Source organism: Camelus ferus, chromosome 15 (genome assembly GCF_009834535.1).
Source record: "Camelus ferus isolate YT-003-E chromosome 15, BCGSAC_Cfer_1.0, whole genome shotgun sequence".
In the NCBI taxonomy this organism is placed as follows: Eukaryota; Metazoa; Chordata; class Mammalia; order Artiodactyla; family Camelidae; genus Camelus; species Camelus ferus.
Genome location: NC_045710.1, coordinates 5,410,140 through 5,436,481, shown reverse-complemented (window position 1 = coordinate 5,436,481; position 26,342 = coordinate 5,410,140). Strand labels below are relative to the sequence as shown.

At 43.9% G+C, this 26,342-nt stretch overlaps 1 protein-coding gene across 5 annotated transcripts in view; it reads left to right on the top strand.

Moving 5' to 3' along the window:
• Positions 1–25,752, top strand: part of MBOAT2 (membrane bound O-acyltransferase domain containing 2) — a 110,849-nt gene extending 85,097 nt beyond the window's left edge. For 4 of the 5 annotated variants that reach the window (XM_032496983.1, XM_032496981.1, XM_032496985.1 and 1 more), the window contains 9 exons: positions 1,492–1,547; positions 2,768–2,822; positions 6,564–6,747; positions 10,222–10,414; positions 11,025–11,128; positions 13,722–13,786; positions 15,167–15,299; positions 17,874–18,025; positions 19,731–25,752. In XM_032496983.1, coding sequence (XP_032352874.1) covers positions 1,492–1,547; positions 2,768–2,822; positions 6,564–6,747; positions 10,222–10,414; positions 11,025–11,128; positions 13,722–13,786; positions 15,167–15,299; positions 17,874–18,025; positions 19,731–19,956 — 1,168 coding nt within the window. In that variant the 3' untranslated portion in view covers positions 19,957–25,752. The remainder of the gene's footprint in view (positions 1–1,491; positions 1,548–2,767; positions 2,823–6,563; positions 6,748–10,221; positions 10,415–11,024; positions 11,129–13,721; positions 13,787–15,166; positions 15,300–17,873; positions 18,026–19,730) is intronic. The other variant, XM_032496982.1, reaches the window with a different exon arrangement.
• The last annotated feature ends 590 nt before the right edge of the window (positions 25,753–26,342 follow it).

The following is a 26,342-nucleotide window of genomic DNA, read 5'->3' as shown; positions in this document are numbered from 1 at the left end:
TTTTGAGCTAAACTATGAAGGGAATTAGGGAGGGTGAGAAAAATGATTCTTTTCCCCCAGGGAAATGGAAATTATAAGACATATTTACAATCCTCAAAGGCATGTAAAAATATCTTGCAGAGTTAAACTGGCAACTGGGTGTTGAAAGCAGCCTAGGGGTCAGGCTGGCCGAGGAGTCATTTCTGGAGAGTGAGTGGTGTAAATGTAAGGCCTGGCTTTGAGGGAACCCGGGAGGAAGCCTCCTTCCTTTCGCACTTTGAGTTGAAGACCACCACCAGACCACCCCCTGGCGGGCTTTGTGCAAGACCTTGCCTGTGACGTGGGGGAGGAGCTGTGAGCTCTGGGGTCTGGGCATCTCCTAGCCAGTGGTCTGAACGCTTCAAATAAACCCTCACTGGCATTGCTGGCGTGGTGAGAAATCACCTCCTTTCTTTATGCATTGAAAGATGCTGGTGATGGGGATGCTGTCTCCTGCTCTGAGCAGTGGGGGCGGGGTCTTCCTGTGGGTCTGAGCCCCCTGCCGCACTCCTGCTGCAGCCTTTCCCTGGGGGGTGGGGGGGTCCGGCGTGCTCCCAGGAGGGAGAGCTCACCGCCTGCCTGAGCCAAAGCACGACTAACTCCTTGTCTTATTGAGAGCCCCAAATACAACAAGTAGCTTAGGGTTAGTACTCTAATGCTGATGTCTGCAAACTAGCAAAAAGGATGAAAATGTAGCCTGGTAGTTTTCTTGTGTGGATTTTTTTTCCTTTCCAAGTTATCCATTCAGTTAGAGATTATGAAATACGGAAGAACAATGGCCATGTTCTTGCTTGTGACATAGATCTAAGTCCTCTTCCTGTGGCGTGTGCGTGGTTTGTGGTGGTAGGTGCTGCTCTAGGGCGTTTTAACAGCACCCCCCACCCCCTGCCCCCGGCCTGCTGCCTGGAGTGGGGATCCTGACTTCCTCCTCCGCCTTTTTCCTCATTTCCCTCTTTCTGTTTTGCTCCACGTTTCCCCACCGGACTCTTCATTTTCTACCTATTCCTATTTTCCCTGGCAACTTACTTTCCATCTTTAAATTCAGCCTTGAGGCAAAAGCCAGCACAGTTTATTGAAAAATCCGGAGTCAGAGTCGGTAGCCGGGCATCCGGTGCCGGTGTGGTCCTCAGCCCTGGCCTCAGGTCCCAGAACGTGAAGGGAGGAGGCGGGGCTGCATCCCTGCTCACGCGGGGCTTCTTCTGGAGGATGAGCCTTGTCTTCCCTTCCTTCCTCCTCCCCTCCTTCCTTCCTGCCTTTCTGCTTTTTAAAGTAAGGGGCGGGGCGCCGTTTCCCAGCTCCTAAACCTCCCCCAAACACGGCAGCTCCTGAGTGACCTCTTTGAAATACCTGGGGGTCTTTTTTTTAATGTTAAAAAATTTCAGGATTTTGTACACATACACAGAATAAACTTTCATATGTTGTATCATTTAAAATGTCTTCTTTTGAAATACTTATTTTTTTATTTTGTCACAGCCCAATGATGATAATTACCCAGAAGATCACTAGTTTGGCTTGTGAAATTCATGATGGTAAGAATTTGGAAATTAATTTTTCATCACTGGAAAAGTTGTATTCAAACAATCTTATCTGATTGTATTTGAGGTATAACCATAATTTTTGCTCTCTACTAGAGGAAGGAGAGGGGTGGAGGTAAGATATGGGAAAATATTTAACTCTGCTTAAGGTTATTAAAGTGTACTCATCCTCCACTGTTTATTAATTTTGCATTCGGTCCAGTGACAAAAACAAAGTAAAATAGTGCAGTTCAGACATATGACCCACATTAGTGACAATTTAAAATATAAAGGAAACAGACATTTGGTCTAAACCAGGTTTTATTGATCCTGCTTCTTCTCTGTGTTACACACTTACTCAGATGTGAATGGTTTCCCCTGCCCCACCTCCCTTATACACACACATGCACACACACACTTACATATATTTTTAGTGTAAATATTTATGTATTCGTATTCTGTACCCTCTGAACGGACACCGTGCCACAGCAAATGCCAGCAGTCAGGACTCTGGGTCTCCAGAGTTACAGGAGCGTCCCCTTCAGGACAGTCATTTATCTGTAGCCCGGATGGTTTTCCAGCCTCCCTGTGTCCGTTGCCCATCCTGTGCCATCTGCCTGGGGGGACCTACATGTATTTTTGAAGTCTGTTGCCTCTTACCTTAGACCTCTCCTGGGTCCTTAAATCGGATTTAAGCTCTAGCAAGTTGGTGTGTAATCGTAAGTAATACTCTCCTGTTTGGGGGAGGTGATGAAGTGGACGAAGATGGTACATTAAGTCCAGTTCCATTCACTAGAGTCGCGTAGGAGTGAGGAGATCCTTCCCTGCTTTATTCCGGGCTGCTAGTCTGTACCGCTGAGGTTAGTCATTGGAACCATCCAATTATAGAAACACTTCGGTGTCTCCTTCTGAAAAGTCATCATGTTTACTATTAAATACGCTAGCACTGGGGAATTTTTTGACATAGTAATAATTTCCTTTAGAAAGGAGTCCAGCTAGTTCCCTGATGTGTGTTATTTATCTTACACAGGGACAGACGCGCTGGCTTGCGTGCAGATGGTGCTCTCGCACGATTGGGCCTGTGTTGCAAGGAGAACGAAGGGGGCTAGTTACGCCAAAATAGTGATTACAGCATGAATTTCAAATGAGGGAAGTGATGAGAGCGAATGGGAGGAAATACCTTTTTTTTCTTGGGAGAAATCATAATTGATAAATTATCTACTTTTATTTCTCAGGGATGTTTCGGAAGGATGAGGAACTGACTCCCTCGCAGAGAGGCTTGGCAGTCAGGTACGTGCCTCCGCATCGTCTCCTCCGTGGTCCACGCTCGCTCTGCTGGGGACGCACACTTACTCACGTGGCCAAGGCTGACTTGTCTTCCTGCAGGCGCTCAGTTCACGAACACCAAACCTTCCTCCCTCTGCACACCTCCTGCCACCACATCTAGCTGGGCTGGGCTCCCTTCTTCTTCTTCTTTTTTTAAATTTTATTTATTTATTTATTTTTTGTGGGGGAGGTAATTAGGTTTATTTATTTATTTGTTCTTGGAGGAGGTGCTGGGGGTTGAACCCAGGACCTTGTGCATGCTAGGCATGTGCTCTGTCACCTGAGCTATACCCTCCCCCAGCCGAGCATCCCTTCTGAGGCTCCCGCAGTGCCTTGAACATACCATCGTACAGTGTGCACCTCCTGTGTGCCGTGAGGCTGTCTGCGAAATTTTCTGTCTCTGCTGCGAGTCTCTGAGTTCCCTGCAGACAGGCAAGGCTTATGGTCTTTGGGTAGTAATTACGGGTAATAATCGCAGCTACCACTTAAAGACCGGTAGCTTGATGGCAGGTACTGGAATTAGATGCTGTGTTTTGAAATAAGGAAGAACCAGCAAGATATTCTCATGGTTATTTGAGGAATTTGCTCTGGGCTAGGCCCCTGCTTCACGTACTGTAGGTCCTCTGTTGACCCGTCTAAGGGATAGCTTAATTTCTTGGCAGGGCCTGTCTTAATCTAATATAATTAGAAATAAAATACTTGTTTTACTTAAAGAAAAACTTCCTGCAAAGCACGTTGTTTCCTGCAAATCTAGACCTGATACCTGCATGGCTGTCAGAAGAATGAGATGATTTGTGCCGTAGGTAGACCCTACCCTAAGCGTTCACCTTTGATCCAGGAAGTAGGTCTTGAGAATATTCTTGTATTTTCCCCATTTTAAAAATTATTCTGTTTTGATACTTACTATAGTCAGTCTTGAATGTACACTTGAATATATTTAGTTTGTGAGAGGTTAATTTGATTTGGATTCTGTGATCTTTGGGAGTCCTCGGTCCATTCCAGTAACTGCTTGTTAACAGTCAGCCTCTGTCTTCCCGTCCCTCCCATGTGGCCACCTGACAAAACCCCAGACCTGGTTAAATCCAACTCTCCGCCTGCCTCAACAGTAGAAGAGGGCAGAGTGGACAAAACGCTCTCTTGCCAATTGGACGCATTCTGAATTGGTCACCCCAAATTCAGCATTCTGGACCTTAGACTTGCCCACAGCTCTGCCACATTTCCTCCGTCCACTTCCTTTCCCACTCTCTGTCAGGGGCGGTGGGGTTCTCCTGTCTCCTAGACTCCCAGCACTCCCTCCCCCACGCTCAGGTAGGATGGTAGCAGAGTTTGTAACAAGGATCAATTAACCCACTGCTGCTCTGCTGCCATTCTTTCAAGTTTGCCCTTAACTTTGGCAGATGTGACTGTCAGCCTCCTTTCACATGTTCCTCAACCTCTCAGCACCCTTGAACCCATTTGATCACTCAGTCCTTGAAATGCCTTTTTCACTTGCCACCCAGGACACACATTTTCAGTTGTCATAAAGGAGAGGGGTGTGCTACTGACTTCTGACGGGTAAGGGCCAGGGATGTTGCCAAGCATCCCACAGTGCACAGGACAGTCCCTACAGCAAAGCAGTAGTGTCCAAAAATGCCAGTAACGCCGAGACTGAGAAGACAAACCTGAGACAACACATAGTTGATAGCAAACAAATACGGTATGAAAGAGTAAATCTTTCATCAGTGTCATGAATAGAGGATTACTCTTGTACTCAGTTCCAATTTTAATAGCGTGTGCTATAGTTACCTACTTCTTTCCTGGTGGAAAAGAACAAGGCTTGTCATTTGACATGGCATTTGAGCCGAAATTACTTCAGTGAATTTCATGGTTCGGAATTATCTCTTCTCCTTGCAAATTGTGATACATAGTTTGACTTGGTCAGATTGATGACCTGGTGGTGTTTTGGTCTTGAAGTGAGCGGTGTTGCCAGAGCACAAGGAGCCCTTTGGCAGCCTTGCAATTCCGGGGCACGTGTCTAGTGTTTGGGGTGGGAGGACCCCTCCCCAAGCCAGCTCTCCATGGGGAGACCTGCAGGAGTAGATCTGCCAGACACATTCTGCTCTCATCAGTTTTGAGCCCTCAAGACCGAATACGTAAGGTTCAAAACATTTCTTTTTTTTTTTAACATTTTTTTTATTGAGTTATAGTCATTTTACAATGTTGTGTCAAATTCAAAACACTTCTAAATGTCGGAAAAGAATTCAGGAAAGAATTTAAAAAGAGTTATGGCTAAGTGGTAACCCAGCTGTGTGATGGGTGGACCACAAGCACTGCTTGCTCTGATTGTTTTTTTATAAAAATACATGTGAGGGGGTTCTGCAGCTTCTCTTGGCTGCAGAGTGTATTTGTGCTTTTTTGGGCGATCACTTCTCATATTAGAGAGGAAGAGGGTTGTAACACATTCGAGAGCCTGTTTCCTGTCCCCAGGTGTAGTTGTTCTTTTATTTATGATCATTTGTATCTGTCAGTGGATGGCAGACTTGACAAATGGAGTCGGTTTTTAAAAATTACAAAGATACTCCTAATGCATTGATATGATGAAGATACATGGTTTACCCAGTCTTCTGTGTTACTGACTGTTTTTTACCCAGTTACCTGCATTGAGAGCTAGAATGCTTGGTAAGCTTTAGACGCCGTATGTTGTTGCACTGACCTCAGAGCAACTGAATTAAAAAACGTCACAAGGCATCCTTGAACCTTTCCCTCTCACCCCCCCACATCCCGTCCATCCGCAGACCCCCGGCTGTCCTGCCAGAACACATGCAGATGCGGCTGCGCCACTCACCGCCCCCTGGAGGCCAGTGGCCTCCTGACTGGTCTTCCCACTTCCACCCTCCTCTGTCCACACACAGGAGCTGGAGCGGTTCTTTTGAAACATAGGTGTTTTAAAACCCTGCTGTAGTTTTTCATCACATTCAGAATTAAATCCAGAGTTCCCTCGGTGGCTTGTAAGGCAGGCCCTCGGTTACCTCACCTCTGACTCCCTCCCTCGTTCCCTGGTTCAGGCTGCTCCAGCCATGCTGGCCTCCCTGCTCCTGGGTGGGCCCCCGTCTCGGGGATTTTACCCTCGCTGTTCCCTCCACCTGGAGTCCCTGTCCTGGGCTCACACGAGTCCCTCGCTCACTGCTCAGATGTCTCCTGATCAGAGAGGCCTTCTCTGATTTACTGATGTCATAAAACACCCCTTCTCCTTGAAGCACTTAGCATCTCTGAAAATATTTCATGTGTTTTTTAATTTGTTACCTGCAACTGTTCTGTAAGCCCTGTGAATGCGGGATCTCTGTCTCGAGTCCCGCAGTGTCTTTAGACCTTGGAGCGCGTGTGCGGTAGCTGGCTCACACGAAGACTTGAGAGAATGAGTGACTAGTGAGCGATGATTCTTGCTGCCGTACCTTGTGCACCTCGGGTTTGTCTCATCAGGAGGAGTTAGGTACAAACCCTTTGTAGTTGCTCGTAGAGGTCTGTATGGAAACTCTTTTATCCAAAAATACTGTTGAGCATTCCTTCATCCTGAACCTCTCAATTCTTCTCATGTGGATGCAAATGAAAATTAAAGCTCATTTTATCTCAGAAATGGAAAGACAAGTGAGGTTGGGGATGTCGCTCCCGTCACGTTTTCTGGAAGCGGATGTTCCCTCTCACGGGCTGCATGTCTTTTCATTGCAGGCGCATGCCGAGCCTTCTGGAGTATTTAAGTTACAACTGTAACTTCATGGGCATCCTGGCAGGCCCCCTCTGCTCGTACAAAGACTACATCACGTTCATCGAAGGCAGGTCGTACCATGTGGCGCAATCAGGCGAAAACGGAAAAGAAGAAATGCAGTGTGAAAGGGCAGAGCCGTCCCCCAACGTAAGTGCGCGAGGGCCACCTGCAGCCTCCACGGCATGGCTTGATTAGCCTTGTTTACTTAAAGATACTAATGTTTTCAAGTTCTGAATGTACCCCTCTATTCAAAAAATATTTTTCCAGAGAAATGCCTCTTCACACAGCCCCCGGTGGTGATGCCTGGCAGGGGCACAGCCACGACTAAAGAGCAGAGGTCAGGCTCCTTAAGAAACTGGGAGGAGCTCCTCAGTGAGAATAGTGCTTTGTGGTTCCGGGGTGCTTTACAAGAACGCCCGTCTCGTGGAGCTGACCAAGCCTGGTTTTCCAGGCTTTTTCCTGCCCTGTACCTTACATTCCAGCACAGTCAGTGTTCTCTTTTCCTCTCCTGCTTTCCCTTCTTCGTCATGATCATTGCCAGCTGAAATCTTCCTTCTCTTTAAAGGCCTACTTCAAATATCACCTTTTCCATAAAACCTTGTCCGATTTTCACAGCAAAAAAGAAGCAAGAGCGGGCACTCTGACAGCACATTCAGCCCCGACGGCAGCCTTACGAGGCCAGTGCTCTGTTCTCAGCACTTCGCAGACGAGGAAGCTGAGACTCGGAGGCTAAGTAATTGGACCAAGGTTTCCCGGGTTGGTGTTAGGAGGACAGGAGTTCAAAGCCAGGCAGTCTGTGCCCCACAACTGAGCATGATCTCGACTTCCTTGGAGCTGCCGGGGTGCCTGGCACCGCAGGGAGACGGGCCGTGAAGCTCCGTGCAGGCCGAGTTCTGCTGGATTCGATCTGGGAGAGCCTGAAAGTCCCATGGGAAGCAGGCCAGTCAGGAAGTCTGTGAGGCAGAAGAGGGGGAGCTAGCCTGTTTCCTCCGAATGTGGGGTTCAGAGCAGACGACCACCTCCTTCCTAAGTTGTTGTGAAATGAAGAGTGGGTGAAGAGGCGCAAAATCTCTTGTGTTTTCTCTTCTCTGCCGTGTGACTCATTGTGTTTTACACCAAAAAGGTACTCTTGTCTCGGTGCTTCCCATCCCCGGTCCGGTGTTAATCGGTAAATGCCGTATCCGACTGGGTCGTGGGATTGAGTGTATTCAGATCTCCTTGTTGGCTGTCTTGTCTGCCCAGGCTGCCCACTTAACCCTTTAGGGGCCTCACTGCCATGGGAGGAAGCCAGGGTCATCATAGATAGCTGTGATATTCCGGAAGTTAATTCTGGAATACTGGAAAGAGAATTAAAACCTAGGAATCAAGATCCTGGACATAATTTTGTAAAATAATTGGAAAATATCAAGTGCAGAAAATATAAGTAGTAGTAAATCAAACCCAGCAGAGAACAGTGTAAGTGTGTGTATTACTTCTGCCACCTCACTGACTTTTTATGGGATTCATGCTTATAAAATACCGCTTTCCTCCCTCAGATTGTGGACATCATAAATGAGAGGTTGTTGACAATAGCAAATACTCTTATTAATACATTATCTCACTACTTTACTATATTTTACATTTAAGTTCCGTGTGTACAGTAGCTCACACAGTCAAACAGTGCAGTTATTTACAGATCACTCAGAGGCACTTGGAAGCTCTTTGTGCATCAGTGGTGGGTGTAGACCCTTCAGATCCGAAGCAGGTCAGTCAGGTAGCTGGTGGCCCGTTTGTTGGGGACCTCCTAATTGTCTTTGCCTGTGTTAGTGAAGATACAGGCTTGGCTGCTGAACCAGAGACCTGAATAAACAGCAGGCGGTGAAACGAGGTGGAAGCTGATTCTTCGCTCACGTGACAGCTCAGGTGTACGTTGTCCGAGGATGTCATGGCAGCTCCGTGGGTGGGGGCTCCAGGCTCTCCCCTGTTTTGCCATCCTTAGGGCAAAAACTGCTGGTCCCTGGAGCTGGGCAAGGAAGGGGCTAACGATATCACCTCTCAGGATGCCTTCTCCGTGGTCTCCACGATCATTCCAGCACTTACCCAGCCCCCTGCTCTGGACATGCATCCCTGAGCCTGGCTCTTCTCTGGTTAGGCATAATTCTTCCCCGAGAATTAAGTTCTGGCTTCCTGCTAGAATGTGGAGGGGTGTACATCTTCTATGTAGGGAGGCTCTAGGAACCAGGGGATTACACCTGACTTCCCAGCTGTGGGTCCCCTCGCCCCCGCCTTTCAAAGTACCTGATCTGGAATTGGCCGAGCCTTTTGGGAACTTCTCATTGGTTTGTGCGCCAGCTGGTAGTTGACATCTGGTATATGTTGCTTTAATTTTTTTTTTTTTCCAAAATGAGGCTGGAAGCTAGTGTATATAGTCTCATGGCCACAGTATTTCTTGCTGTTACTAAAATGATACACCCAATTTTTAGCTTAATCTATGAGGCCATTCAGTTCATCTCACTTCATTTATAATTATAATTTTTCTCTAATTACCTATTTTAAATCTCTTTCTATTCAAATGTATAGGTTAGATATTTGGGGGATGGTGGGGGGAAGAAAAGGTAGCCTTAGTTTACAGGAGAAAGCTTTGAAAGACAGCCAGGAAAGTGAGGAGGAGAACAGCCGTAGCACAGAGTCCTTGAACATCCGGCACCTCCTGACAAGGGCGGCCTGAGAATAAAGCCGAGCTTCTCTGAGAGCACGGGAATCTGGCATGTGCCCTGACTCTGGCTTCTGGCCCTTCTTTGGGCACCGGTCCAAGATGTGTTAAATATGGAGTGTTCATCTGCAAATCACTTTAGCTAATTTGGATATTGTTTGCTTACTGCATGCGATGCTAAATGCAAGTGTTTTGTTACATTCTTTCATCTGGATCCAGCCTTTTCTTTCATCCCTTCATAGCCTGTATAACCCCCTTTATATGGAGTCAGATTGAAATGGTCTAGCCTGCTAAAAATACAAAAATGCCATGAGTTGGGTTCTGTCAAGGTAATTTAACCTCTCCAGAATATAGTGAAGATCGGCCTTTTCTTTCCATCAGGATCTTTTATGCAAATCTTTTCGTTTTCTCAGGTGTATAGCTGTTTGGGTTGTATCATCTTGAACAAAATTGTATAAAAGAACTTTCAGATTTAAAGAAATGTAAACGCTGTTTATTGTAAAAAAAAAAAATAGTGTCCATGAAATTCCTAGAATTTGGAAAATAGGGAAAAAGCACAATGGAAAAAGTAAGTCGTGTGTGTGTGTAATCATGTAAAATCCACTACCTAAAGTTTTTAATGTTAACATTTTTGTGTAGTCATACCTATACATCTGTGTTTGTTTTAGAATTTTTAAAATTTACTGACAGTCCTGAAAATTTCCAATGTGATCTGAGCCATAAACTGGCAGCAGTCGTTAGCAATAAGGCTGGAGGTTTCATACTGTGAGACCATGCAGGCTTTAAATGCTGAGCTCCACGCAGTTCGTGATTTTTGACAGAGTTACAGGGTGAATACTGCATTCAGGAGGAATATTCTGGCAATTCTATGTTAAACGAAGTATAGGGAGCATGGATTAAGTGCATGAAGTCCTGTCTCACGCTTGCAGATGGCAGTTATTCAGAAGCTCTTGGTCTGTGGGCTCTCCTTGTTTTTTCACCTGACCGTCTCAAGAACGTTGCCAGTGGAATATAACATTGATGAGCGTTTCCAAGCTACAGCTTCGTGGCCGACAAAGGTTGTCTATCTGTATGTGTCTATTTTGGCTGCAAGACCCAAATACTACTTTGCATGGACGTTGGGTGAGTAACACATGAACAAACTTCTCCGTTAGCATGTGGAGGTGTCCTCCCCAGTAGGTGGCCCTGAGAGTGCCCTCCTGAGGACACGCAGTTAGAGGCCAATGAGAGAAGCTAGGGCCGCCTATGCAGAAGAAATAAACCTCAGTGCTCATATCCCACATACAAGGAGGTAGCCTCAAAACTGTTAGGATGTCCTAAACACTGGATCAAGGCCCATTTTATTATAATATCAGATAAAAGTGAGAATAAAGTTACTTTATTTAAGAATAAAAGCTGTGGGGAGAGTATAGCTCAATTGGTAGAGTACAAGCTTAGCATGTATGAGGTCCTGGGTTCAATTCCCAGCACGTCCGTTAAGTAAGTAAATAAATAAACCTAATTACCTCCCCCTTCCAAAAAACAAACAAAAAGGATTTTTTTAATTAAAAAAAAAGAATAAAAGCTAATAGGATATGATAACATACATCTTCTGGGTAGTTTATTACATAGGTCTTTTTTTTTTTGGCTTATAGTTATTTTTATTACTGTAAGCTCCGTAATAAAAATCCCACTTGAACTTCTGATTTTAGTTATCTGTGTCTTAATCCTTGTCTCCCTCTGTGTGCCACAGCGGACGCCATCAATAATGCTGCCGGCTTTGGTTTCAGAGGCTATGACAAAAACGGAGCAGCTCGTTGGGACTTAATTTCCAATCTGAGAATTCAGCAGATAGAGGTTAGTAGTCGTTAGGAAGTTGATTACCATATGACACTTTAAGTACTGTAGTTTGCTTTCATAGGGTAGGGTGTGATGTCCCAAGAGCGGCACTGACGGCACTGGAAGCTTTATCATAAGAATCCTCATTCTTCCCTTCACCCAGTATTTATCGTTCTTCAGCCACGTGCCCAAGGCACTGGGGGTCCAGGGATGAGATCCGAACAGTTGGGCACCCCGGGAGCTTTGATCTAGCCGGCGTTACAGGGACACAGAAAGGCTGGTTGTGATGAGAGGGGCATAGGGGACTGCAGGTTAGGAATCCACCTTAGACTAGGGGGCTCGGGGAGGGGCCCTGAAGGACACAGGGTCACAAGCTGAGTCCTAAACGGTTATGAGGAGGCAGCCAGGCACTCCAGGCCGAGAGGGCGGCCTGAGGCAGCAGGGGAGGGGTGTGGTAAAACTCCTGCTGGTTTACAGTGTAGGGAGTGTGACTGATGAGGCTGGAGAAGTAGAGGCCGAGGCAGGCACAGTCTTAGAGGCCGTGTGAAGGGTTTTGAACTTTCTTACAAGAGCGGCGGAGCGTTGCGGGTGGGTGACATGCAGGCCCGTGAGCTGATCGCGCGTGTGTGTCAGGAGGATCGGCTACATCAGGTCGAAGGTGTTACCCTCGGAGGCAGTGGCCTGTTGGGAGGGTGTCGTGTTAAGCCAGCATGACAGTGACCTAAACCAGGGAAGTGACAGTGGGCTGGAAAGATGTGACCACATTGGAGAGCTGGCCACCGGAAGGTCATTCTCCTGCTGTGTCAGCAGGACTTGGTGATACGTTGGAATCAGCAAGAGAGGATGAGGTAGGAATCATGCCCAGGTGTCTGGTTTAATCAGCTGGGTTTATGGTGGCACCTTCCACTGAGGTGAGGAACAAAGGAAAGGCACAGGTTTGAAGGGAGAGAGAAAGTGTTCAAATCTCAGACTTAGTGCAGTGGTCCAGCAGGCCGGTGAAGGCTGGGGCATTAGCTGAAACTTCGGCACTTGGGATGGTAATTTGGGAACTGTTGGCACGCAGTATTTCAGATTTTGGGAGAAGCCACAAGAGTAGCTGTGAGGGACACTGCGGGTGGGGGAGAGACAAGAGTCCCCATCTTACCTGCTGGGCGAAGGAAGGCGTGTGGGAGGGGCAGCCGGTCAGAAAGCCTGGGCCTTGCTCTGCAAGCCTGTGCAAGGACTATTCCAAGTGGGAGAAGGTACCAGAACTTGGGGTGACAGGTTGACAGGGAATGGATGGTGAATCGATCAGGCTGACCCCACCGCTGAACCTTAGTCACAGTCGGGCATTAGACACCTGCGGGCACGGTGCCGCAGGACGTACAGGCCCGCTCGGCTCCCTAGCTCTCTCTGCAGGTAGCAGGAGCCTGGAATATAGAGAAGGAAGCGGAACACCAGATCCAGAAGTAGGGGATTCTGCCGGACACATGACCCAGTTTTCCTCAGCAAACACAGGGCATGGGATAAAAGGGGGCGGAGAGGGGCTATTACAGATTGAAAGAGACTCCAGCCACATGTACCGTGGAACCTTATTTGTATTCTGATTGAGCAGGCCAACTGGGAAACCATATTTTTAAACCATCAGGGGTATTTGAATGCAAAATGGATATTAGATGATGTTAAGGAATTATTATTCATTTTGTTTTCCAAAGGTCCTTATTTATTGGACATAAATTCTAAACTATTTACGGGGAACATAAGATGTGTATGTTTGCTTTGAAATACTCTTAACATTGTCAGTAATATAATGGGGAAGGAGAGGGGAAATTGATAATTGTGGAAACTGGCTGATAAACAGATGGCCATGTTCTAACCTTTTGTTCTTTATTGCCACGTAAGGAGCCTTTGAGACTTTTTCCCCCAATCACCTCCCCGTGAAATTTTAATACAACAGATATACTGTGTATCTGTGTATATCCTGTATGTGTATATGTGCTTTATACATAAAAAGAGTAACATTTTCTTTTGCCTCCTAAGAACCTGTTTTCATCCTCAGACTTTGATAAGAATAGTGAGTAACAGAGCACAGAATCTAAGATGGCAACAAGTGCAGACTGGAGGAGGGGTCGTTACGCTGGGGAAGGAGAGGCCAAGTGACCAGAGGTTCCCTCTGACATCACAGTGGGGCAGCAAAGAGCCACTCCTCCAGGGGCGGCAGGTCCAGGGTGCCGAGACCCCCAGTAGCCCAGGAGGGGGCGGCTGAGGAGCAAGGCAGTGAGGGAGCAAAGAGACGGTGCCTGATGGGACATCCAGTCCAGTCCCCAGTGACCGGAAGTTCATTTGCCTGCTCTGTGAGGAATGTCTTTGGGATAATTCCGTGACAACCCTGTGGATGTTAACACACCAGAGAAAATGGTGAGAATTCACTTACCTCGGGGATGCTCCCTGCAGTAGGCAGACTGCTGTCACAGACTGATGCCGCAGTGTGAGGACAGCAGTACTGAGGAGCGAGCTCAGTACCCTGCCTCCGCTGGCAAGCAGTGTCCTTTCCGCACAGGAAAACGGTATCGCTTATAGTTAAAGCTTCACCATTTTGTTGGCCAAAGGAAAAACTTCCTTTGTTTTGCAGATGTCAACAAGTTTCAAAATGTTTGTGGATAACTGGAATATTCAGACAGCTCTCTGGCTGAAGAGGTAAGCGCCTTCAGGAGCCACCGTTCACTGTGCTCAGGTCTCTGGCTCTTGTGTTGAGTTTCCACTGAGTTCACATTCTCAGTTAGGTTAATGCTGTGACTTGTGTTGACCAGAAAACACAGTTAACGTCCTCCAAAGCAGGGAACCACCAAATCTGAGAGCCATTTAGGCTTGAGTCATGCATGAATGCAGCTCGCACTGACCTCTCCGCCCGCCTTCGGAGGCACCCACCAAGGTCTGAGATCACTAGCGCCCTCCCGCTCTCATTTTCCGGAGAGTTGCTCAAACACAGATGTACGTGTGTCCTAGATTTTCCACAAGTTCCAGGTTTTAAATATTTCAGTACAACAGACCTTCCTATGTTGGGCACAAGATGCAGAGATGAGTAAGATGGACAGAACAGCCCCTGTAGTCAGAGTCCCAGTCTTGTTAGAGACGGGACAGTGTCAACCACGCATGTGCACACACACACACACACACACACACACGCACACACACTTGCCGTTCCCTGTAGTGAGAGGGAGGGAGGGAGCAGAAACAGTGGGGCACAAAGAGGAAGGAGGAGCTTGCACTGAGATTTGGGGTTAGGAGGTTGTCACGGACAAGGGGAGGGGGAGGGCAGCCCCGCAGGGGACGGTTTACAAAACAGGATGTTAGGGCACTGAAGACACTCCCAGGGGTTCTCGTTGCTCCCAGTGGGACACACTGTCCGATCTTGAGTGTATTTCATAAAATACTGTTCCTGTGATGGTAGGGCTGTAAGTACTGTTGTGTGTAAAGCAGCCTTCTTTTGTGATGTCCTTTATTCATGGCAAGTTTAGTTTCTTTACCCCTTGAAATATCCAAAATAGACTGTTGTCACTTCACGATGCCTTGCGCTCTGCCCGGTGGCTGCGGATTTTCTGAGCTAATCTGTGGTGTTACTTCTTGTTGTTGTATTTTAAATTTGATACCTTAGGAAAATCTTATTTTCATCTGATTTCTCTGCCTGTTGCAGGAAAACTTTAGACTAAGCACAACTTGCTTCCCAGAAGAGTATCCTTAGATCAGGTGAAAGTTCTAAGTATCACTAAAGAAAATAATAAAATAATATAAAATAAAAATAACTTTTATGTTTGTTAATGTCTTTCTGCAAATAGTTTGGACTCCCAAACACTGGAAATGATCATTTTAGCTGTTACATGTATCAGTGAAGAGATAGGAATTAAGTATCTTTTCATAAATCTGATACTTAAAAGCCATAACCTCCCTGAGGTCACAGATCAAGCTGATGCCTAAGATGAGCTGTGGTTGTTTTCCTAAATCCCAACTGGTAATAAAAGAGTGATCATTGTGGGGTTTTTATAAACTCTAATCGCTCATGGTTTCCACGGTTTCTAGGGTGTGTTATGAACGCGTCTCCTTGAGTCCGACTATCCAGACGTTCATTCTCTCTGCCATCTGGCACGGGGTCTACCCGGGATATTACCTGACGTTTTTCCTGGGAGTGGTGGTGACGCTGGCCGCACGGGTGGTGAGTATGGCGAGTCCCATGTCATACGTCAGTGGCAGTCCACTAAGGCTGGTGTACAAGGCGGGGAACCTCTCACCAGGCAGCCTTATTTCTTTGACCTGGTCAGTGCTGCCCTCCGGCCACGAGCATGCCATGCTCCTAGCGTGTTTGTTGAGTGCATCTCGCGGGCACCACGCTTGGTTCCTCTGAGAGGGCGACCTGGCACACGGAGGCCCCACAGTATGTCCTTGTCTTACAGAATCTTCTGAAGGATTGCTAAAAACTGAGCTCAATAACAATGATCAGGCGGGCAGGTTTATTTTAGAAATGTGTCCTGAAAGCTACAGGTTTTGAGTCCTCTTTTCGACGCACAGCGGGACGTGGGCAGACCTGGCTGACGCGGACGGGCCGCTCCCGGGGCCGACGGCACGGAGCAGCAGGGCAGGTTCTGTAGGGCTCGGCCTGGTTGACACCTGGTGTGTTATTTTGGGAAACAGCTGAGGAATTAGGTGGGGACCTGGCTGGGCAAAGAAGAAGGGCAATTAGTGTTAAGTGCCTGAAAATCGATCAGGGGAAAGTAACATAACAGAAGTAGTATCTGGACATGCTTATTAAGTCACCAAGAGGTGAGGAGGCTTGAGTTAACAAACTAGCAAGTACCTGCTGTATTCGGCTTTAAGGTGCCTTGGGGATGTATGAGGGAAATCTCAAGAAGGAATAACTCGAGGCTCCACCTTCTGTAGTTCGTGGTCTAATTAGGGGCATAAGGGGTGTGTTTATTGTCAGTATCTCTGTACGGGTGTGGGCGGGGGCGCACACACCGCAGGGCAGACGTGAGGAGTTCCAGCGGTTTTATAGACGGCAAGTACCAGGGGTGTTTAGAGGGAAAGAACTCCCTTTTGGTTGGGTTGCTAGAGGTGGCCTCAGGAGGAAAGGGTGGCTGGGTTTGGGGTTTGAAAGGTGGAAGTTATTTCAGAAGTGAGTGTAGTGTGTGACGAGGGGAGACAGTGACATTAGGAACACCAGATTTGAAAGTGCGTGCATTTGGGACTGACACGCAGATCTGGTCGAAGCGGAGACTTCACGTGTGCCTAAATGGTAGATGATTCTGGAAAGACAAAGGGCAGGGGCGAGGGGTGTGGCGGGGAAGAGGCCACCCACAGAAGACTGTGAACAAACTCCCCAGAGTAAGAGTCTGCACCTCATTCTGTCCGCACATCGGGAGTTAGGTGAGGAGGGAGCGTGGGAGGACGCGGCAGCCATGCCTGGAAGCTAGAATTGACTCGCCCCAGGGACAGAAGGATGGAGAGTGGGTACCAGTGTGGGGTGAGCGGGGCAGGACGCGGTCGGAGCCCGGACGGGGACTGGCCCTGGGAGCGCTGGTCTCTGCGTGGAAGAGCCGTTAACCTCACCTGGTCGCCTCTGGGAAAGCCACGTGGCGTCTCGGAGCAGGACCACACTTCACCCGTGAACATATTAGACGAGAAAAAACATAGTGTTCAGTTAAGTGTACACATTTCAAAACTGAGATGGTTTGACTGTTTCAGAAGCTAAAATATATTGAAAAGGTGGTTAGTAGAATGCACTTTTTTCTGAGAAGCCCTTCCCAGTTTCCATTAACAACTGAATAATGTGTGTAATTGCTGTTTATGTAAATAAATGCTGTTTGACCTGAGCTCAGTGTACAGCATCTGTCTTGCACAAATGCCGAGGTTAAGAAGACGAAAGATGTCTCACTGAGTAGTAGTAGAAAGATTAATAACATGCTGAACTTTGTTCACATACAGGCACACTTCGGAGACATGGTACATTCGGTTTCAGACCTCAGCGATAAAATGAATATTGCAATAAAGCAAGTCACACAAAGTTTTTGGTTTCCCAGTTGATATAAAAGCTATGTTTACATTATTCTGTAGCCTGTTAAGTGTGCTGTAACATTATGTCTAAATGTACAGACCTTAATTTAAAAATATGTTATTGCTAAAAAACGTTAACCATCATCTGAGCCTTCAAGTTGTAGTGGTAACAGGGAAGCTCAGTGATCACACATCATCGTTACAAATATAGTAATGATGAAAAAGTTTTAAGTATTGCAAGCATCACCAAAATGTGACATGGAGACACAGAATGAGCAAGTGCTGTTGGAAAAATGGCACCGATAGACTGACTTAACGCAGGGTTGCCACAAACCTTCCATTTGTGAAAAACGCAGTATCCAGGAAGCACAGTAAAGCGCGGTGTGCCTGTGCTGTCATTTACAGGTGTGATTTAAGGAGCCCTAGGCAGTGTTATTTTTAACTGTTCGAGGAAACTTTTAATACAGCTTTGAATCTACAGAAGACTTGCAAAGATCCTGCACTCCCTTGACCCAGATTCACACATTTTGCCCACGTGCTTTTTCTCGCGCCCTCCTCGTTTTTTATATAGTCATGTGTTAGTTTTTTTCCTGAACCAGCTTTTTCCATAATATAGGACCACTTTAGATACCCGCCAGCAATGATGAGAGTTTCCCTTACTCCACATCCTTGAAACAGTTGATACAGTCAGTGTAATTTTATAAGCAGCGTTAAAGAGAAATATTTTTGTTTATTTCAGATGAGAAATAACTTTCGACATCATTTCATCAAAACTCCCCAACTGAAGTTGCTGTACGATATCATAACATGGGTAGTAACTCAAGTGGCAGTAAGTTACATGGTCTTGCCCTTTGTGCTTCTTTCTATAAAACCATCGTTCATGTTTTACAGGTAAGTGTTACTCTTAAAAAGATGCCAGTGGAAATTATTTTTAAAAGAAAGCTTCTTGCTATTGGGTAGAATAGGAAAATAATACCCTAACGTATTTCCTGCAGTTAAATGCGTTATCAGTTACTTTTAAATCTTAAACCAAGCAGTGTCAGGGTTTTTCTGGAAGGAGTCACAGCCCTCAGACCTCAGACGAGAGTGTGACCTAGAGGAAGGAGTAGCAGCCGGGTAACCTCTGCTTAGAGTCCCTCAAAGGTTTCACGGCAACGTGGAGCTGTTCTTCCCAGAGCTTGGATGTTAAGTGGATTATTGTGACCATCTGGCAGTATATACATATGTTGAATCATTAAATTGTACACCTGTAGCTAATACAGTGTTACGTGTCAATTATATCTCAATTAAAAAGAGCCATCAGGCTAGCTTTGGCCCGTAGGCCGTGGTTTGCTCGCCCTTCCTCTAGAGCCAAGGATTAGGAGTTTATCTGTTAAAGCAGAGGCTTCAGAGTCACAGGGGATATTTTGGGGGCTGAAGTAAGATGTATCTTCTGATAGTCACGAGTAACTGTTGGTACAGTCCGTGGACCAAGAGTTCAGGCTGTCAGACTGCTAACTCTGAAAAAAAAATGTAAAAAGGATGAACAATGAAGACTATGAGAAAGCAGTTTTAAGAAAGAAAAAATATAGCTTGTTCTTTTCAAGGAATTATTCTCTTAATTTCTTTGGTCAAAGATAATAAATTACTTATATTTCATTTAGTGGTTCCCTTTTCACTCTTCTGTGTCTCACTGGTACTTTGTCATCTCTGCATGACAGAAATTATTGTCTTGAATTCCATATTTTGTTTATGTTTATCTCCTCACTCTCCCCCACCAAATTCCACCCCCCCCCCCACTTAGATACTGGTATCTTTGAGATCAGAAACTTTTTTTCTCTCATAAATTCTTCATTACCCCAGCATTTAGAATGGCAGCACAGAGTATGTGGTCAAAAAATTGTTGAACTAAATCTGACAGTAATTGTACAGGAAGACATAAGTAACTTCTGCTAGAATTTCCATCTTAGTAGGATTTATTATGTATGTTTAAATGCAGTTGGATTATCCATCCTGGATACTTTGTTCACAGGCACTCATGCTTACAGTTATAGAAGCCGTTTAGGTCATATTTGCTTTGTGTTTAATTTGGGGCATGATGCTTCTAGTAATATTTTCAATAGCGTGACCTTTATTTCATGACAGTCACCATCAAGAAGCAGTACCGCTTATCTGTCACTCACATCAGTGGAGTCTTTGTGACTTAATTAGGGGCAGTAAGTAGCAGGTCAGGCTGTTCCTGTCCCTTTACCGCCTGCATTCTCTTGCTTTGCTCAGTATTTGATTCTGTGGATTTGAGAGATCTTTTTCAGATCAGTATTAAGAAGTACCTTTTTGTTTTTGTTCTCTTTAGTCGTGGCCTTATGACCCTGACAAAGGAATGTAATATGATGTCTAGTATTGTGCTTCTAAGTGGCCTGGGTTTATGAAGTGCTTTATAAATAGCCAGTGGCCTATGTTGCTAGAGTTTCATCTGAGGGGTGTGGATAAGAGAATAATGCCGGAAATATACTCACCCTAAGAGGGGCTTGTGACATTTTGACCAGCGGGCAGTTATTAAGGACCGTTAATTATCAGAATTTAATAAAGTAAGCTTTTCTTTTTCTTTTTTTTTTAGCCATTGGTATTACTGCCTTCACATCGCTAGTATCTTAGTATTATTGTTGTTGCCGCTGAAAAAAACTCAAAGAGGAAAGAAGACACATGAAGATGTTCAGCTGTCACGATCCAAAAAGTTTGATGAAGGAGAAAATTCTTTGGGGCAGAACAGTTTTTCCACAGCAAACAATGTTTGCTGTCAGAATCAAGAAGTAGCCTCTGGACATTCATCATTAAAGCAATGATGGAGAAAACACTCTGATGGCTATTTTTTGTATGTTAACAGAAACCAGTCTTAGCACCTTTCAAGGGATTTGTGTCTGTTTGAAAAGAGATTACGTCGGGGGGGAAATCAGGCAGTTACAGGTAGGGAATTCCCTGTATCCCAGATTGGAAATGGAATGAAATAACCCCTCCCATGCCATGTCCCTGTGGGCCACGCCTTATATGAAAACATTTCCATTATTTCAATGGGCACTCAGGACCTCAGCATATGTCCATACGGTCATATGTGTGCCCTGTTGCTGAATGTATGTTGCGTATCCCAAGGCACTGAAGAGGTGGAAAAATAATTGTGTCAATCTGGATGGTTGAGAAAAATTAACTTTTCCAAATGAATGTCTTGCCTTAAACCTTCTATTTCCTAAAATATTGTCCCTAAATGGTATTTTCAAGTGTGATATTGTGAGAACACTGTTTCAATATTTGATGTTGTGTGCCGCACAGGATTTCCAGAGGAATTTAAACAGGATATTTAAGATGGTGGATACTTTAAAATGCAATAAAGAGCTCACTATTTGAAGGGTTTTCTTAAAGTATCTCAAATGACTGCAGTCTGTAGGGAAACCGTAAACAGTAATGGATGCCAAATTATAGGTACCTTATTTTCCTGGAGAGCTTAATTACCCTGTGTCAGGCAGAGAGCCCTTCAGGGGAAGATTTCTTCAATATAATCAAAGGTTGATAATGTGATATTTTAAGCTTATTTTCTTAAAATATAGAAAGAAGATGGCAGAGGAAGGTGGGCAGGCATGAATGAAGCAGGCGCTCCGTGGGCGCGGCGGGGATGGGCCCCCGCAGGTGCCAGGTCACACAAGCGCGTCCCCCCCGGTTTATATGAGTTATTTGCAATTATGTAAGACATGGAAGTTTAATAACTTTTTACTATGTTGGACTTTTGAAAGAAATTTATCAAGCGTAAGTTATATAGTATTATAAAAAGCATTATGAAAATAATAGTGGGAGATTGCTTGAAGGTTTTGAAAGAGAAATCTCGGAATTAGCTTACTCTCGAGCTAATCACTGCTTTATCCTTGACATTTAATTGGTATTTGAGAAAAGTTTTAGGAAAATGGAAACTTAAGATCATTAGGTCTGAACCACATTTTTAGAGAATGATACAGTTTCCAAACTCTTCTCGCATAAAAATTCTACCATTCACTCTTATTAATGAGTTTTAGATTCTGAAAGTAGGAAAATGCACTTTGATCTCATGGGCCATTTTCACTGTAATTAATTTCATCTTGAATTGCTAGGCGTCTCGTTTTACTCCTTTTTCCCCACAGTCTTGTGATGCTGCAGGAGCTGAAGGCGGGGTGGAGGGGGTCATGCCAGCCTGGGGTGGGGCCACGGCCACAGAGGGGACATCCTGGGCCAAGAGAGGGAAGGATGGGTGGGGCCTTCTGAATTCACTGTTATGCCACCCATTTTCTGTGGAAGTTCTTTTCGTTTTGCCTTAAATTTTTCATGAAATGCAAATTGTCTGTCTATGGTGAGTCTCTTTTTTTTTATCATTAATAAATTTGCAAATGAAGTTACGGACAGAACCGCTCTGGTTTAAGCTGTATAGTACTTCATTTCAAGACAAAAGTAAAGGCAAAATACATGGAACTTTTGAGGTCTAACCAGCAAAAATAGCAGTGCATCTTCCTAGAACTTTAGTAATATCTTAGCCTTTGTTTATATGAAATGTTTTTATTTTTCTAAAGGTAAATTTTTTCCACCTGACAGTGTTAGCCGTGCTGTTACCTCCCAGGAAAGGACAGATTGCTAAATTCCTTTCCTCTATTTTCCCAGGCACTGAAATTAAGCTATGGGATGTGGAGAGTGGCCCCCACAGTATCTCCTCAATTTAGTTAATGCTGCAGAGAATCTGGCTACTGTTAAGAAAAAGTCAACAAGTTTAGAGGTTAAAAGACAAGTCTAGGCATGTCGTAAGTGCAAACAAGAAAGTGTAATAAAACCTTTTTTTTTTTGTTCAGCCTACCTAGCCCTTACCGAATAATCATGATTTATTTCTATTACCTGACTACATTTGATTTCTCAGTCTGTACACCTAAAATAACTTAGCTATGTTTTTTGCTCAATGAATGTAATCAAAGCAAGATGATTGATGAATTTTCCAATCATGTTGAAGACAATCCGTTATAGATACAGTTGATGGCTTTCCATTATCTGGATTGTCTAGGGTTTGTGGGGTTTTTTGTTTTGTTTTTGGTATGAAATAGGTTTTGAATACCTTTTCTTTAATTTTGGAGAAATTGTAATCACAAGTATGCAATCTTGGAGAAAAACTGAAGAACTAATTCTAATCCTCACCTTGACTTTTCTCCTCGAGAAGAGACCTTGTGCTTTAGAAAATGAATATACCCACTTGGAGCGTTGTAAGGGTTAATACTTTACTTCTAATTACAGTAGGAGAGTTGAAAACTGGTACAGCTCTGCGATGCTAAGTTTAAAGGGATTCGTTGTAATATGCGCTTCTTGCTTCTTTTTTAATCAACAGAATAGGATTCAGTGTGTATTTAAAGTTACTGTTTCTCCACTCTTCAGTTGTCATGGAAAAACTCCAGAAATGATCGATCAATATCATTTTTATATTTTTACTTAATTATTATACTACTCAGGGAGAAAATGAACAAAAATAATTATCTTTCCCTCAATTTTATTTTCTTGAAACAGTAAGTTAATTTATTTTGACATATCTTAGCTGTCACCGTTTTCCAACTGGCTTATTCTTGGTTTTTAAAAGAAGCGTTTTTTTAATTGGAACTCGGGATGACTGAGGAAATTGATTTGGCTTCTAAAGTGCCCAGCATAACAGAGGAGGTGTATTTGGCTTCAGAAACGTCCAGCCACCGCATATACTGCCACCATACTCTTGGTTAAAAAGTATTTTTTAAATTGATTCCCACCATGGATAACATTCACATAGAGGATTTCCACAGATACCAGTTTTGAGGGAAAAATGCAGTAAAAAGAATGGTTTTTAAAAGTGAAGGTCACACACATTGAAGCACCAATTGTCCTGGAAGGAGCTCTGGGTGTTCACCTGGCTCTGTCGTCGGTGAGCCTGGTGACCTGGACAAGTCCCCTGTCCTCCAGATGAACCTTGCTGTGAAGCCCAGGGGTTAGTTCCAGAAGCTCATGACCAGTGTGTTTGTAAGGAGTGGAAGCATTAGCAAGCTCTGTCAGAGCCACACGCAAGGGTGGATTCACAGGCAGGATCATCTTCGTGGTCATTTACTTTTACTACTTGAGCTCAAAGCCCTGACTTTTCAAAAGTGTTTTGAGGCAACAAGAAAACCTCTCAATCCATTAAATCAGAAGTGTGGCAACAAACCCTTTCTAGTGAACATAGTGTTAAATGGAATCTTTAAATTAAATAATGAAATAGTCTCCACTGAAAAAATATTTTCTCCTTTTACTTTTTCTGCTTTTTTGGTTTCTGTTTGTGCAATGTAAAACTGAAGAAGATATATGCTAAAAAATATTTTATATGAATTACCAACTTTACTGGACAAAGTTTACCACCGCGTAACTTCTCAAATAGTATTTCATTCAAAGATATTTAAGGAATATTTAATTTACACCTTATTTTAAACTACAGAAAAAATTACTTTAAAATGTTGCCATTAAAATAATTACAAAATTTATACTTTTATTCAAGGTCTGCATTACATTTAGGACAAAAATCTCTCCTATTTAAAATTCAAACATTTTGAATTTTAATTTCTATATTCATGGACAGCTCTGGACATTTATACTTTTCTGTTTCCTTATTTTGAATTGTTCAAAATTACTAGTTTATTGATTTGAAGGGTTCTGCATTACAGTTGAAAGAAAAAATTACTTGAGAGAATAATTGTTTCAGAATAGTGCCTGTTAATACTTTGTCAGTGAAGGACTTGTCCAGAGTTTTAGATATAAACCAGTATTTTGTGGAGTTTTATTCAGCCACTAATAGTCCATCCTGGCTGAAATTGAATACAGCAGATTTAACGTAGGTGCAGAATTCTAAATAACACTGTGAAATGCAATCTTGACTGCCCTCAAGTACCTTATAAAACTACACTTAACCCAGGGTACATTTAATGAATGGCTGATCGTTTATACACTTCAGTTAGATGCTGAAAGTTCTGCTTTCTACAGTCCTTTCTTATAAAAGTGCATTTGTGTCCATGCACGCTCCTTATGCTGAAGGAAAATATTTGCATTAAAAAAAGAAATTCCACTCTGAAATGTGGATTTGCAAGATGAGGAAGCAGAGGATCTCTACAGTGGTTTTCTGCAGCACCACTCAGTCAGAACTATCTAGAGTAACTCATTACTGAAGAAAACTTAAAATGAAATCTTCCACGTTGGCATTTTGTAGGACTGCTCTTAAAATCAGTGACTAAGCTGCTTTTTGTGTCTCTTGTACCAAGGATGCAGCCAATTACATTTTACTTGGTTTGCTGCTTAATAATGTTTTTATATGTTTAAAATAGTATTTATTTGAGTCGTTTTTTTAACATTATGCAAACCCCAGTAAAGAACTGGTAAGCTCTATATAGGTCATTGATTGGGAAGACTTTCTGAAATGGAGCCTAAAGATGCATTTTTATGCCAACTAATTTGTCTTGCCTTTAAGACTGATTATACCTGTCTTCTTTCAGTAGATCTTTTATAAAGCAAAAGAACAAAACAAAAAACCCAAGACTGTTCTATAAATAAGAATATAAAGATTCACGCAAAATCACTGTCTAAAGCTTACTCAGTGATGCAAAGCCATCTTTCCAGTCCCGTTTTATCAGATTTTGCTACAATAAAAAGAAATGGAAATATAATGAAAAACCAAAAGTTACAGAGCAACATCAGTAAAATGAGTAACCATTTTCTTAATAACATGTTTGAAATGGAAAAAGTGACTGGCTGCCTTTACTGGTGTTGTAAATGACTATATTCTGCCCAGTCTCTGTTTTGGGGTAATTTTAAGAAATTGGTTTGTTACCACTCCTCTTTGCTTTTTCCTGTCAAAGGGCAAACACGTGTGAGGAGTTTGACAGCCTTTTAAAATATGCCTCTTTTCTGACTTTAAGTATTTTTGGTTCTGTATCTATGGGTTTGTCAACAAAGTCCATTCGCTCCTGACTTTTTATCACAGGAGAAAAGGAATCAAACATTCGACACACACATGTTCCAAGCCAGTCTTCTCCATCTACTGTCACCTGTACGCACTGCCTCCCTGAACCAGGAGGGGCCCGATGGAAAGCAATAGGAATAAAAGTAAAAATAATTCAGGTGAAACCAGAGAAGCCCTTCTCCATACAGAGTGAAAATGTGTGATTTCATCCTGCCTTCCTTTAAAGGTTGTGTCTTGATCTCTGCGTAGGAGTAGTTGAACATTGTTAGCCAAACGCGAGAAGGGTTCCATCGCCAGCAGCCAGTATTTACAATCGTCACTTGCCTTCCCTGGGTGAGAATAGAACGTGGTGTTCTGTGCATTTTGTTTTTGTTATTCCAAAATATTTTTTTAAAGAAGTGTTATTTTTTGACAGATCCATAAATTAGTTCCGTGTTGTATGGCAAGTTAAAACTTAACCACTGTGTCAGTTACACTGTGACGTGATAATTTCATAACTGCTCATTTCGAGTCTGTGTCCTCAGAGCTGCACTGGTGGCTTGTTGCTGGGTTTTAAAGATGTTTTTAACTGAACATATAAATGTTTTTTTCTAATTTGTGTGTCTTTAAAAAATGATTAAACAGTAGTTTAAAAATACATGTGTGTGTTTGCTAATTTTGGAGACTTTAAATTACATCTCTAGAACTGAATGTCAGGTCTGTCATGAAAAGCAATGGTCTTATTGAAGGAGTCTTTAATTGGATGGTAATACTCACAGGAGTCATTGACTCTTTAAAGATCATTTAAAAGAAACTATTGTCACATGATAAACACTTTGGAAGGCAATGAAAACAGCCTTAAGTTAGTGTATAGTATCTTGTATTCTCAAAACAGACTTAGACAGTGAAGGCGACGCTGACTGTTCTCAGTTACAAAGAAAAAGCATTGGCTTTCCCAGTCCTGCTGTTAGCACTTGCACTGGGCTTATCTGGATCTGGTCTTGGCTTTTGAGAAGCAGAGCTCTGAGACCGCTATTCCATTTCTGCACCGTGAGTACAAACTTAAGGGAACTTTGCAGTGTCCTTCCTGGCCCTTACAGATGCTGTTGTGAACGGCTGCAGGGAAGAGATCTTACATAACTTGTGCCGTTGGACAGAGATGCTAGGCTGAATACATACAAAAAGCCCAGTGTTGGTGCTTTCTGGCTGGAAGGCCTTCGACTTGATAGCAGATTTAAATGACCCTGT